Source organism: Oxyura jamaicensis, chromosome 3 (genome assembly GCF_011077185.1).
Source record: "Oxyura jamaicensis isolate SHBP4307 breed ruddy duck chromosome 3, BPBGC_Ojam_1.0, whole genome shotgun sequence".
Classification (NCBI taxonomy): domain Eukaryota; kingdom Metazoa; phylum Chordata; class Aves; order Anseriformes; family Anatidae; genus Oxyura; species Oxyura jamaicensis.
The window spans coordinates 41,160,420-41,173,786 of NC_048895.1; the positions used below are offsets into that span (position 1 = coordinate 41,160,420).

Sequence of the window (13,367 nt, forward strand, 5' to 3'; positions counted from 1 at the left end):
CAGTTTGTGCAAACAAATGGGTCTGAAAATTGACATTTCCATGTCGATTGCCTAACACTGCCTCTCTTTTTGAGCAGATCTAACATGTTTGCTCTCTGCAGCAGGTCCTTAAATTCAGCCTGGACTGAGCCTCTGCAACCAGTCATGTGTCTCGAGTTGCCTTTTGGAGCCAAATGTGTTCTTCTCATGAATATTCCCCTCCCCAGGCTCTCTCCTGTTCCTCAGGAGGGGGTCAGCAGCCTTTGAGTGAGCATTCTTACTGAGCATTCAAAGAACCTGGATCCACAGGACCAGCAAAGCAGCAGTAAACATGAATCAGGAAAGCACAGACAAATTACTTAGGGGCGGGGAAGAGGAGGAGAGGAGTGGCAAAAATGGGAATGAAAATCTCACCTAGACTACAAGAAAAAAATGTATGATTATTTTTTGTCCTCATGGACGTGATAGGTATGCAAAGGTTTCTCTGTCTTTCAGAATATTTTCTCAAGGTAGAGAAGATGTACTGGGAAGAGAAAGTGAGGTATCTGAAGTTTCAGATTACATTTTTAGGCCTGGAACCAAAACAAACAAACACATAAAAAAAAAAAAAGCCAAATAGGATGGAATAATGGAACATACCTGATGAGAGAACAGCTCGAACGAGTAGCATTGGACATATAAAAGTAAACCCCTCAGGACCATGCAGAGTAGGTGCCAGAGAAACCACAAGAATTTCAAGGCTGTTTAAGCAGAAACAGATGAGCCCAGAGGGGAACCAGGCACAAGCTGGATAAGATGGATCTGCCTGACGCAGACTGTAACATGTTTTGCAGACTCCAGACAGAGTGTGGGCAGGTAATCTGCTGTGTGCCCAGTGGATGGGGCTGAGGTGGTGTGTTTACACCAGGGAGTTGATTTTATCTCTAGGTAACCCCTGAGGGCTGGTTTGCTCTAGATAAGCCATGCTGCAGGACCATGTCCTTTGTGTAATAGGTTACATCCTGTGTCATCGAGGAACTGGGCTGCTCTGATGGGGCCATGAGTTATGTAGAGAAGACAGAGTCTGACTAAAAGGAGCCAGAAGGTCTGACCTGAAGGCAGAAGTTATGTGAGGGGACAGGTCAAGGGCTGCTCTCAGCTCTGTGAAAGCTGAGTTTGAGCAGAAAATCTTTCTTTGAAGGTTTTTTTTGTTCCTTTCTTTGAGCAGGATCGCTGCCTGCTAGGACAGGAAGTCAGACCAGGCTGCCCCAAGCAGCAGGAAGGACCTTCTCTTGCCCCAGCTGGGTAGGTTCCTCCCATTTTGAGTCTTGCAAATGCTCCATGGTTGTGTGGGGTACAACTCAGCAAAGTAGGATTTTTTTCTACACATGGGAAGAGTGCATGAAACAGCTGAGAGAATTTTGGAGCTTACAAAGCCAAGAGGCAGTTGCTGATAAACAGTAGGCTTTCAGTCCACATACAACCACATTTCCTCTGCTTTGTGCATCTCACGTCTCTATTTTTAGTTGTCTGGTCATGTGCTGGTTTTCACATAGGACCCTGTTTTCATTCATTGTACAGATTGGTTTCCCACAAAGAGGGAAAAAAAGGGCTAGAGGACAAACTTGAGGTCTGTAATTTCTGAGCTTTGGCTGCTTGACTTCTACTTCAATTTCAAGCATAATTTTAATTGAGGGCCCTAAAAATCTGCTGTTCCTTAAATAGGAAGTTCACAGTTGCTTGGGAAATGAGTGAATCACAACTGTGTTCTCTGTGTCTGTGACTGTTTTCTGAGTAAACCGAGAGCAGTATTTGCATTGAGGAGCTCTAGCTTTTCCCGTGTTTCTCATGCACTGACAATGCTGCCACATCAGCGCCCAAAGAAGAGGTCACAGTGTCTTCCTAATTTAAATGTACTGGGGGCAGGAGAGACCACCTCACGTATTTGCATCCAGCTTAACGAAGAGTTTGCATTATAAAATGACCGATCCAGATTCCTTTCTAACTGTGCATAATTGAAGCTTGCATCTCAGCTTTTAAATGAAAAGCATCTTTGCAGTCGGGTAAGAAGATACAGATTGAACAAACTGAAAGAAGAGAGTCAGCAAAGCTGGCATTCCTCTCATCCATTTTCAGTCCTGTTCAAATCAAGCATCTTGTATGAATTAGTTCTTCACTCTCCTTTCAACTGATGGAGAGGGGATGTTCCTCCATCATTTCATTCGTCCTGTGTGTAATGCAGGGGAAAGGCTACATACCTGCAGGTACTGAGAGGAGATACTCATCTCTACCAAAACCAGAGAGGGTATTGGTGAGCTTGGGGCTGGTGAAAACTTTCTGCAAGTTTTGGATTGTGCAGCTGCACATTAGTGTGGGGGAATGAAGCCCTTCAGTAACTTAACGATACTGTCTGTGCCAGACCGCAGTGGTACGCTAAAAGCAACCTGCCAGAAGAAATACATAATGTATCATTTAATTTGAAAGGAAGAGACAGGGGAAAACCCACAATCAAGGAACAAGCAGAAAGAATGTCAAAATATCTGCCTCCCGCAAGTTCCCTGTAGAACGAAGAAGCCTTAAAATATTTTCCTGTTTAGTCTGTGCCTCAACAAAATGTCTTTTGGAGAACATCCAGTTAGGCGTAGCATGTGCAGAAATTACTTGTGGATGATGCTGCTGAAATCTTGAGGAGCTGTTTTCTAACTCATTCCCGGTATTCTTCAATCATATAATTAACTTCTAAATCTCTGCTGTGATTTTGTTACTGAACGTTGCACGTGCAATATTCACGCTTCACTTGGAACTTCATTAGATGAAGCAAGGGAAGAAGCACAGAGCAAGCACAGATGTAATTGCACGTAGTGGCAGGCAGCTGTGGCAGCAGGATGGGATTGCCGGTGGGGCTTTCTCTTTGTTAGCTAGTTTATTTTCCACGCAAAATGGTGTATGAATGCAGCCAGTTTAAGGTATGTGCTTTAGGCACAGTAATGATGTCTAAGAAACAAGGACAGTTACTCATTTCGGCAGCGTGTGTATATGCTGTATGGTTTTATTACAGTAGCAAGTACATTACCAGTGCAAGGAGTATTTGTTGGTGCTGGATTTTTGTGTCCGAAGGCTCTGTAGCATGAGCGAGAATCGATCATTATTTAAAGACTGGATGCAGCATTCACTTTGTACTTTTTCAAATCAGTTCATGCTGTTGGGAAGTAAAAGTTCCCACCTTTATGTCTTTCATGAGACCATGCTTGATGTATGTTTGGTGAATGCACAAAACCATCAAAAGATATTGATAAATTACAAGGAGTTCAGAGAAAAGCAGCCATTTTTAACACGTCTCTTTTGAGAGAAGGTTAAAAGAATTGAATGCACATTGTTTGCAGGAAAGAACAAAGGCTGAGAGACACGATGTTCAGAAATATTATGGGCATGAACAGAAAGGATGCAGAAGGATTTCTTTGATTTAATCACAGTGAACTACTTGAAAAGACATAAAACAGGGAAGACAATACTTTACATTAAATGCAGGAAATCTGTGATGTAGAAGCCTTTCTATGTGTACAGTAGTGCTCCAGCAGTGTAAACCATTATGCATTTCAAATAGACTTAGAATACTCTAGTTTCTTTAACATAGGCTAGAATAAATATTTGATGCCTTTCTTCCCTTTCCTCCCTTGCACAATTTTGCATGTATATATGGGTGTACTGGGGAAGACTTCTGGAAGGAAGGAAAATGTTTTCAGATGCTTGGTAGACTTTATCGAAAATATTTCTTCGACAGAAACAAAATGTTGCACTGCATTGCATTCCATTGCACTCCAAAAGAGGTGACATGCGAGGTTCTGGTGGTATTTGGTAGCTGCAAGTTTAACAACCAATGTCCTTTGAGAATGCTTGCTTTCACCTGGGGCTTCACAGTGTGTCTTGGTGGACCAAGAAAAGGAGAGGTTTTTGAGGAGAGGTGATATCTGTTGTTAGACCAACTGCTCTACTTTGACAAACCAGTTATTTTTCAGGCATAAAGCACCTGAAACTGTTAAAAACCAGAGCACAGTTTTATAACCAGTAGATGTAATGTTTGAGGAATTAGTATTTTGTTGTTGTTGTGGTTCTGAGTCCCGTGATTTTTCCTCGAAACAACCTGAGGTTCTCACAGTTTATAAATTATTATTTGTAATCCCTATTCTACAAGGAAACAACCTGGAAGGAACCAAAGCAAGTGGCAGTTTCCCGAAAGTGTCCAGTTCTGTGATCCTTGAGCTTCCATCTGGGAGCTCAGTTCATTCCTTTTTGAGACATTTTTTCTTTTTTGCTTCTAGAGCTATAATACAATGCTTGGTTTGGGGGCAAATAGCCTTTTGCTGTCTTACAGCTCTTTCGTTTCTTCTGGGTGATAACTTGCCACCTTTTAAGCTGCTGTGCTAAGTAGAAAAGACATGTCGGGGTAAAGGAGCCTCGTCCATTAGAATTTAAGAATACCTGGATTTGCAGAACTCAACGGAACAAGGTCACTGTATTATTTCCACTGTAATGTGATAACTTGTAAAATGCTAATGATTTTGTGAAACAAATGGTGAACAAACAAGCAGTTCTGTGGAGTCCTTGGTGAAGAGACCTCTGCATATACCCTACCTTGGGCTTCAGTCTGTTTTCATAGCTCCCATCTCCATACCTGGCCCCATCCCTCAAACTAACACCTAGTTAAATCCGGTATTCCAGTCCGGTATTCCAAAGCTGGTTGTTGGGGTCACAGAGTTTAAAGCTTGAAATGCCTAGTGCAGGAGAATGATTTGTGATCTTAACATCTGTGGGGTGGAGTTAGTGCGTGAGCCCTGTGAGCCCTTTGACGGTATATTTGCACTCTAGGTGCTTGTACATCAGCAGTCGTAGATGCTCAAGCCATCATAGCCTTCAGCCACAATAATTTATCTGCATTCTGGATGTGTTGTTAAACTGGAGTGTTTTATAGAAATGTTTTAGTTCTATAAGTAAGTTTATAAAGCTGCTTCTAGAAGTATGTTGTTGTGTTACAGGATTCTCTTTCTGGCCCCGCAGTACTGAAAAATGTTTCTCCTTTCACTCACTCAGTTTGCAGAATTAAATGCAAAAGCATACTTTGATTTCAGCCTTAAATTCTAGAAGGTAGGATGGTCATTAGTTTAGGTATATATTCTGAATCCTCTTGAAGTGAGATTACAGCCTTCAGTTCCAATTTTCTCATTGCCATTTAGGTCAGATCGTGCTAGCAGGGCACAAGTTGGTCTTCAGGTCCTGACGTGTCAGGAAAATAGAAAGAGTTCCAAGTTCTTACACTGGTTTTTCTCCTGAGCTCACATAGATTGACCTTGCTTTGTTGAGCTGGCACGTGTTCTTGCATTGATGAATTTTTGGCAACCATCCAGTGTTAGATATCTTACAGATGAATCAGCCTCATCTGTGCTAGCAAGGGTCACAGTGAATGACTAAGCCCGAGCGGAGAAGGAGAGCTTATTTTCTTTCTGCTGCAGAAAGAAACGTTAAAAAAATGTTTTCCTTCAGATTTTGAAATGACTGATTACCAGTGAAAACATTTTCCTGTATTTTAATATTTAATGGTACTACACTTAATTATATTGCATAACTGAAGTGCACGTTCTGCTCCCTGCTCTTCGGTTTTATGAATAATTCTCTTAAACTTGATCATTTTTGGAGAAGCGATATAAAATTGACATTTTAATCATCAGTTTATAATGTTATATATACGAAAGTTGTGTTCACTGTTCTGTACAAGATGCACACAGATGCTTAACTTCATTTGCTGTCACTTGTCCCTTTTGGCTCCATGCATAACGCTGAGCACATGCTCTTAGTCTTTGCAGTACCAGTGTCTAGAGTAATGAACCAAAAGGGATTGAGGCAGGCACTGGTAAAATGAAAATTTTCAGTAACGTGAAAATGTGTGGCATTGAAATCCAGCCAGTGTGTTGTGGCCTAAAACAAGGCTCAGCTTGATGAAAGAAAATTTGTGGCAGTCTCGCTAGGACTGACTGGAAGAAATAAAGGGAACCAACATGAACTTGAGCATCAAGTCTGCCTTTTGTCTTTGCAGACTTGAGTCTCTTTTCTAGATGGCACTTGGAAATATTAATCATCAGATGAGTTGGGACTGAGGACATGAGCCAGGGATTTGGTATTTTGGCAGAACACTGGCCATGCCTCAGATCACACATTTAAAGTAAAGAGAGGCTGTCCAAGCAATCAAGACACCGAATCCCTGTGGTGATAGTACCTGAATGCATCAAGCAGCTGTTGTTAAGCAAGGACATGCTTGCCAGATGCTGACAGAGCACAGCCCTGATTTCATTCTTGGGAATACATTTGTGGAATGACCACATGAGCTCCTTGGTTTGCTCACAGAGGTTTTATAATACTACAGTCCCAGTTAGAAGGCCTCTGGCTCCCCAGGTTCAGTGTTGATTGTATTCACTGTAGAATAATTTTAAGTTTCATTGATTAAAATTATCTAGCAAAGATGACTTGGAGACATTGTTACCTGTTGAATTAGCCAAGAATGGAAATAATTGTTCTGGCTGCTGCTTCTGTTTGTGATGCATGTGATGACAGCTTCCCTCCAACACTGAGGGTCCCTCAAACTCACCAGTTATCAGCCTCTTTAGGGCCCATATTTTACAAAGTCCTTGGCTTAAGAAAACTGGTAATTACAGTCTCTACTAATAATATAAGGTATACAGGTGATATAGAGAGCACCTGAAAGCATAGCCGGCATTTGGTAGGAATGAAATTTGCATAGAAAGTAAAAACTAGATTTAAGAATAGGGATACATAGAGTAAGCAAACCCATCTTTAATTCCACTAGTTGTGAGTGGATTAGTGGCAGTAGTTTACTAGGCTTGTGCTTTTCACCACTTATAAACACTTGTCAATGTTTAATTTAGCACCTGGGATGAGGACTGATCTTCTCTTAAATTCAGTTTAATACTGAAAGACGTTTAACCTTTCAAAAACTAGACATAACAGCAATAGTAACAGCACCAGCAAGGAGTAGTTATTTTACCCTTTTCAAGCTCTGTACAGAGGGATGTGCCTTTCCCTACTTTGCTTTGAGTACAATGTCTTTTGACTTGACTTCAGAAAAGCATCCGCTGACCCAGAGCAGTTACTGTTTTTTTTTGCTGTTGAGCATTAAGTGTTAATTCATGTAGAAATCTGTGAAATATGAAGCAGAAGCAGGCCAGTTCATGTCCAGTCCCACTGGAAATGTCAGCTTGAGAGGTCATGCTTTGTACTTTGTGGCAGTCTTGATCGGATAGCTGTTTATACTTAGGTTACTTAAGTCATTTAATAATTAGTCATTATGGTATATCCCTGAAGTCCAAGGGGGAACACATGTGAGTATGTGAACAATGCTGGATTTACACAGAGTACGTTTTCAGTTTCAGACATACCCAAATTCTTCTCCCATTTACACTGACACAACAGAACAGGTCTGTTGGTCCTGGCAGATGCTGCTTATTTTTCTTTATATAATCTCTAGCAGTAAAGTTCTCAGAGAGATGATGTGTTTTAAATCATGTGGTTGTCTTGCTATTTTTGACTGTGAGAACACAGGATGTGCTCTGAAGTGTATTTGCTGATATTTTAAATTTATATGCCATACCACACTTTCCTCCAGAATGAAAGGTAAGCGGCAGCAGAGATGCAAACTCAAATTAGTATGTGAGAGACATGCTTGTTAAAGAACATGTAATGAGCAGATGAGAGCCTGCTGGTAAGTGTTGTGTCTTTGATGCCAGCTAAGGCTTTAACCGAGTGTACCCCTCTCCAGAAACTGCAGTACAGTGTCTCGCACCTTCCTCTCCTACCAAGACCTACCTACAAGCTGACTGAGCCAGCTCTCTCATGGGGTGACACCAAAACCACTGGTGGAAAGGCCATGTGAGATGTATGTGTAGTTTGAATGGCCTTCAAAGATAGTTTATGTAGAACTTCAGGGGGGAGAGGAAGTTCTGCAACAACCCACAGAGAGTAAATTTTAAGAAGGGCTACACATCAAGAAAATATAGCTCATGTATTTTGAGAATTGTGTGGGGAGCACATGTCCACCTCTGGTTTTGATTTGTAGTGCCCTACATGGTTTTCAAACCACATTTATAGCTTTTAAATCCTGAGGGCTCAGGCTGACCATCAAGTGTGCACAGCACAGGCCAGAAATGTAGTCTGCAGAGCAGAAATATTATTGTTGCTGCATCTGCCTCATAACTTCTTTTAGTTAACATGACTTTTTCAGAAAGATTTCTTCCATTTTGATCTAAAGGCCTGTGTAATAGGCTAATTAGAGAGCTGCTCTGTCCTCATGATGTACTGCCACTAGTCCTATTCATTAGAAATGTTTGATCCAGAGTAGCTTTTACTCCGGTGGGAGAGAGAACAACCAGTTGCATGTTATTTTTGGAACCTGCTTTCCAAGATAGGTTGCTATAACCCAGATTTTACAAGGGCTGTGACAGACTGTAAAATCTTTGTTTGCATCCTGTATGTTATTTGAAGAAGCAGACTGGGACTTGGATCAATTTGCTTAATATGCCTGATGGAGCAAGAATCTTTAGTGTTGCTTCCTGGTGAGTTTTTATTAAGGCAGAAGCTGTAGTCTGTAGTTTGGCTCAGCTCAGAACTGAATGCCTAGAACATTAGATTGGGCCCTTTTGGCTTTTATGGGTGGTAGTAAATAGTAGTAAATAAATGATGTATGGCGCTTTATTTGCTACTGCACATGGATCAATTGGCACATCTAATTTGTTGCCATAGCTCTTTCTATTAGATTTTTGCTAAGTGTGTAGAGCCTTAAATCATACTTTCTCTGCTTGGAGGAAGTCCTTTGTTTCCTCCCCCCACCATAACTGGCAGCATATTCTCTTTTTCTCACTGCCAAGGGACATATTGCCAGCAGAGAGAAGTGGAAGCTATAACAGAAGGAGATGAAGACAATGAAGGCTGCTGCTGTTGTAAGCCCGGACACTTGCCTCACTTGTTATCGTGTAATGCAGCCTTTAACCTCCGATGGCTGACATGGGAAATAACACGAACCCAGTACATCCTGGAAGGATATAGCATCATTGATAACAACGCTGCAACAATGCTGCAAGTGTTTGATCTGCGGAGAATACTTATCAGATACTATATAAAGGTAAACTCTGTGGTAAAGTGGACTGTATTCCCGTGCAGGTGTGTCTAAAAGCTAGTTTGCTGGCTAGCTTTTAGAAATAGAGTTTGAAGTAACTGGCTTTGTATTTATTAATTTCCACTACTGGCAGTCAGACTGACTCAGTATTAGGTAGGGATAATTAATTCATATCTCCCTTTGCTACACATGATTCTGGCCAGTTACTTAGTACAGAAAATCGCAGACAGAAATCAAGAAGGTGTGTTAACATCTACTGATAAAGGCAGAGGAAGCATTCCTACAACGCAAAACTTCACTCACAGTTTGTTATTTCTTCTTGATTTTGCCTTTTTACCGTTTTTTTTCTGGCACAAAAAATCAACAAGCGTAAAGATCTTTGGAGTTCTCTGAAGAGCTGTTTCTCAAATGTACTTTGTTACCAGCATAAACCCCTTTATTACCTGCTGTTTTACGTGAGTATCACAACACATTTGAAGTTAGTGAATTCCATTGATTAAACATCAATTCATTTACACCACTTCTGTATTTGCAGTGTTATTAAGATCGCAATGATCACACAAATATTTATTTGTCAGAAAAGCCAAACCCTTTCAACCCAGCAAATGAAGAGATCACTGTGCTTTACTGTCTTCTGCTGAAGCAACAAAAGCCAAAGGCTGCTGTTTATGCTGTTGGTACTTCCATTAAGCCAATTACCAAAGCTCCCAACCATTTCTGACATCTCCTCCCTACCTGTGTCTCTGCAATTTTAAAAATCCTATCAACCTTAGAGAGACATCCCTTGTAAATAAATTAGTCACCTTCTTTTGCAAGTGAACCCATGCAGTTAAAACAAGATCATTGCCTCACAAAGGTGCTTTGGTCATGCAGTCGATTACTTTGTAAAACACAGACTGGGGTTTCTCAAATAATTTGAGAAGCAAAAGGCCTGGTAACCAACCTGCTTTGTTTAATTAAAAACAAAACTGTGTGAGCATGCTTTTTTATTTTAGAAGTTGTGGCTATAAATTTAATTCAATTATTTATAAGGAATGTATCTAAACAACAACAACAACAACAACAACACACTTCTTTAAACTGAAACTAATATGTTGCTACAATTCCTTCACTTTACTTTAAAAGGTAACCTAAATTTAAAGTGTAGTTTAGAGTTTTGGGTCTGGAAGTATCCGAGAAGCTGCCAACACATAAAGGTGCTTTGACAAATTTTTGTCCCCTATGATACTGATGAGGTTAATTCATCCTGCCTTGAGTGAAAGGGAGGAGGGTTAAATGATCTCCATGCTACTGAGGTATGCTGCTACTGAGGTATGCTGTGGCTCTACACCTGCTGGATGCAGGCTCTGTAGTGTTCACCACCTATGACTTGCGAGATGTGGAAATCTAATCTATTTTGGTTTGATTTCCTTGAGCCAATGTCAGCACACTGCTTTTATGGAACTCCTTTCTTAGAAAGGTGACAGTCCCCTAATCTACTTCCCTTCTTAGTGAAAGGAGAACAGCGGATCATAATAACCAGTTGGCAGCTTTGGTATTAACCTGTGCTGGGTCTCCCTTAAATTCAGGAGAGCCCTTCCTCAGGATGACCATCCCAGAATAAACTTGTAATGAGTTTTTTTTCCTCCTGTTCTTCATGTCAGTAGTTTCTTCCATAAACAGAAGCTTTGATAGGATTTGATAAAATCCTTGTAACAGCTTAGGAAGGTGAGAAGATTATGTTATGTATCAGATAAGCTATCACCCTGTTTGTTTAGTGCTGTTAGAACTTACCTTCTGATAAATTATACCAGAAACAGAAGTGAGAATTCACTCCTTCCCCAGCTTGCCCTTATCGAGAAATCCTGAGGTGTGAAGACCCTGGGCAATTTTGCTGTGAACATTTTAAGCCCTGACGCTTTCCTTTTAGCAGAGCAGGAAGGTAATTTTATGAAGAACTCTGGTTAATGCAGTGTTCAAGTCAGATAAATCACAAACTCAGAAAAGCTGTAGACTTGAGCTTCAGCAACATCTGCATTTCCATCACACTGAGTGCTTGGAGTGCTTCTAGTTTATTCTTTGTAGCTTACAGCATGGTAAATATTTACCATATCATTTCTGAATTGCCATATAGCTGAGAATGTACTCACACACAAAACGTATCCATGAAGAGCTACCAACAGCAGAACTTAATTAGGTGGCAGAAGTTTTTGCTGTTTCTGTGTCTGATTACCAGTCTGATTATTTTCCCAGCTGAATCTGTTTCTTTGTAAACACAGGTGAGAATAATAAGAAAAGCAAACTGTATTTTGAAGATCAGCAAAGATGCATGCTTTGTTTCAGTTCTCCAATGCTTCATGAATAAGTATTATATTGGTTTAAAGAATGAGTTGCACCATGCTTCTTATTCTTTATGTATTTATTTCATTTGCAGTTTCATTGACAGCTTAGAAAAGCCTTTATTTCTTCTTATAAAAGGATTTTTATTCTCCACAAATAAAGTGGGTCAGCTCCTGTAGTCCTCCTGCATATATTTTGAAATCATTTCCTGCCCAACCACTGTGATATTTTTCCCTTGTGCCTCCTTCATCTTTCCAATATATTCTTATTTAAACGTCTTCTACTATTCAAGAAATCTGCATTCGCTGAGTCCTGTGTTTTCGGCTCCTATTGTTTCTGCGTGAATCTTTTTAAATGAGCTTATTGTCCTCCACATGCCAAGAAATTAAGGGTTGGTCCCCGGCCTGTATCAGTCTGCCTTGTCTTTTTCCTCTGGAGTTTAATTTTCCTCTTGCCTGTGTATTTTTGTACAGTTAGAAGACAAATTGTGGATGGCATCTGGAATTTTTAAAAGGGCTGGTGGTGCTTCTGTTCTTTTTCATTTTAATCCATCGTATTTTCATTTTATACATTTAATTGCTTATTAATATTTCTGTTGCATGGATGAAGTAGAACCACATCATCTTCAGCCATTTTCACTTGCCTCTTGTTTGATTTGGAATCCAATTCTAAATGAATATGTTTTATTAAACCAAAACATTATAGTCATAAAACATAATGGGACTTCCCTGCTGCTGTCACCTTCCTTTACAAGACTGGAACTTCTTAAGTTTCACGTTCTTTTCAAGTAGTCTTTAAACATAGTACTGATAGGTTTCTTTTATTATTACTTTAATGGTTCCAGACCAACTGGTTAGAACTGAAGCTTAGGAACTCTGGCACAGATATGAGTCTTGCTGCTTTCTATTTGTGCATTCAGTAAAAGAACTCCTGCTTAAATGCTCTTCCTCCTTCAGTGCTTTTTAAAAGTAAAGTCAGTCAGATCAACTACCAGCTTCTTAACATTATGTATAATCAATACTCCATTATTTATTGCCCACATTGACAAATAACAAAAATAACAATGCTACTAAATGCAGAGGGAAAACAACAATTAAAATGGGGTTTCAGAGTTACATTATACACATCTGTTGAATCTCAGCTTTGTGTATTGTGGTGGAAATGTTTTTCTAAAGAATTAGGAAAGTTTTGTCCCCAGATAACAGGATGCTCACACAGAAAAAAGAAACCTGTTCTGACCATGTGAGAATCTACTGCTAGTTTTTCAAAATTTGCCTGAACTTTGATCAATATCATTTTCTTGGTGATAGGCTCTACAAGCCCCACCAGTATTCACAAACTTACACATCTGAGTGCAGGAATTCTGTGTTCTTATTGCAGTCTATTGATTTGTATTAGTTTTCCTGTAAGGCAGCAATGTATTACAGATATGACTTCTTTTTTTGTTGTCTGCTATTTAAATATCAAGTATTACCATCTAACTAAACAGTCTGGTGAAGCAATGATGCCAAGCAGTAAAAAACAGGAAGAATGTGTACCGTTATGGGTAGCTAGTGTTGTCCTCAGATTTAATCTGTCTGTGTAAAATATTTCTGCATTAATCAGAGAGAGACTAACTAATGTTTGCACATTTTGTCTACAGAGTATAATATACTTTACAGCAAGCTCTCCCAAAATTTTTGACTGGATAAAGGACGAATCCATCCAAAAGATACTGCAGCCTTATGCAAAGTGGCATTATATTGAACGTGACCTTGCGATGTTTAACATTAACATAGATGAAGATTATGTTCCCTGTCTCCAAGGAATAACTAGAGCTAGTTTCTGCAGTGTTTATCTGGACTGGATTCAGTACTGTGCCAGGAAAAGGGTGGAGGTAAGCTCTCATTTTTTTCATCAGTAGTAGTTTTAA

The 13,367-nt window shown here is 40.0% G+C and overlaps 1 protein-coding gene across 2 annotated transcripts in view; it reads left to right on the forward strand.

Annotated features, from left to right (window-relative positions):
- Positions 1-13,367, forward strand: part of PCNX2 (pecanex 2) — a 155,081-nt gene that overhangs the window by 119,963 nt on the left and 21,751 nt on the right. For both annotated transcript variants that reach the window (XM_035323215.1, XM_035323214.1), the window contains exons 26-27: positions 8,889-9,142; positions 13,098-13,331. In XM_035323215.1, the coding sequence (XP_035179106.1) occupies positions 8,889-9,142; positions 13,098-13,331 (488 nt within the window). The remainder of the gene's footprint in view (positions 1-8,888; positions 9,143-13,097; positions 13,332-13,367) is intronic.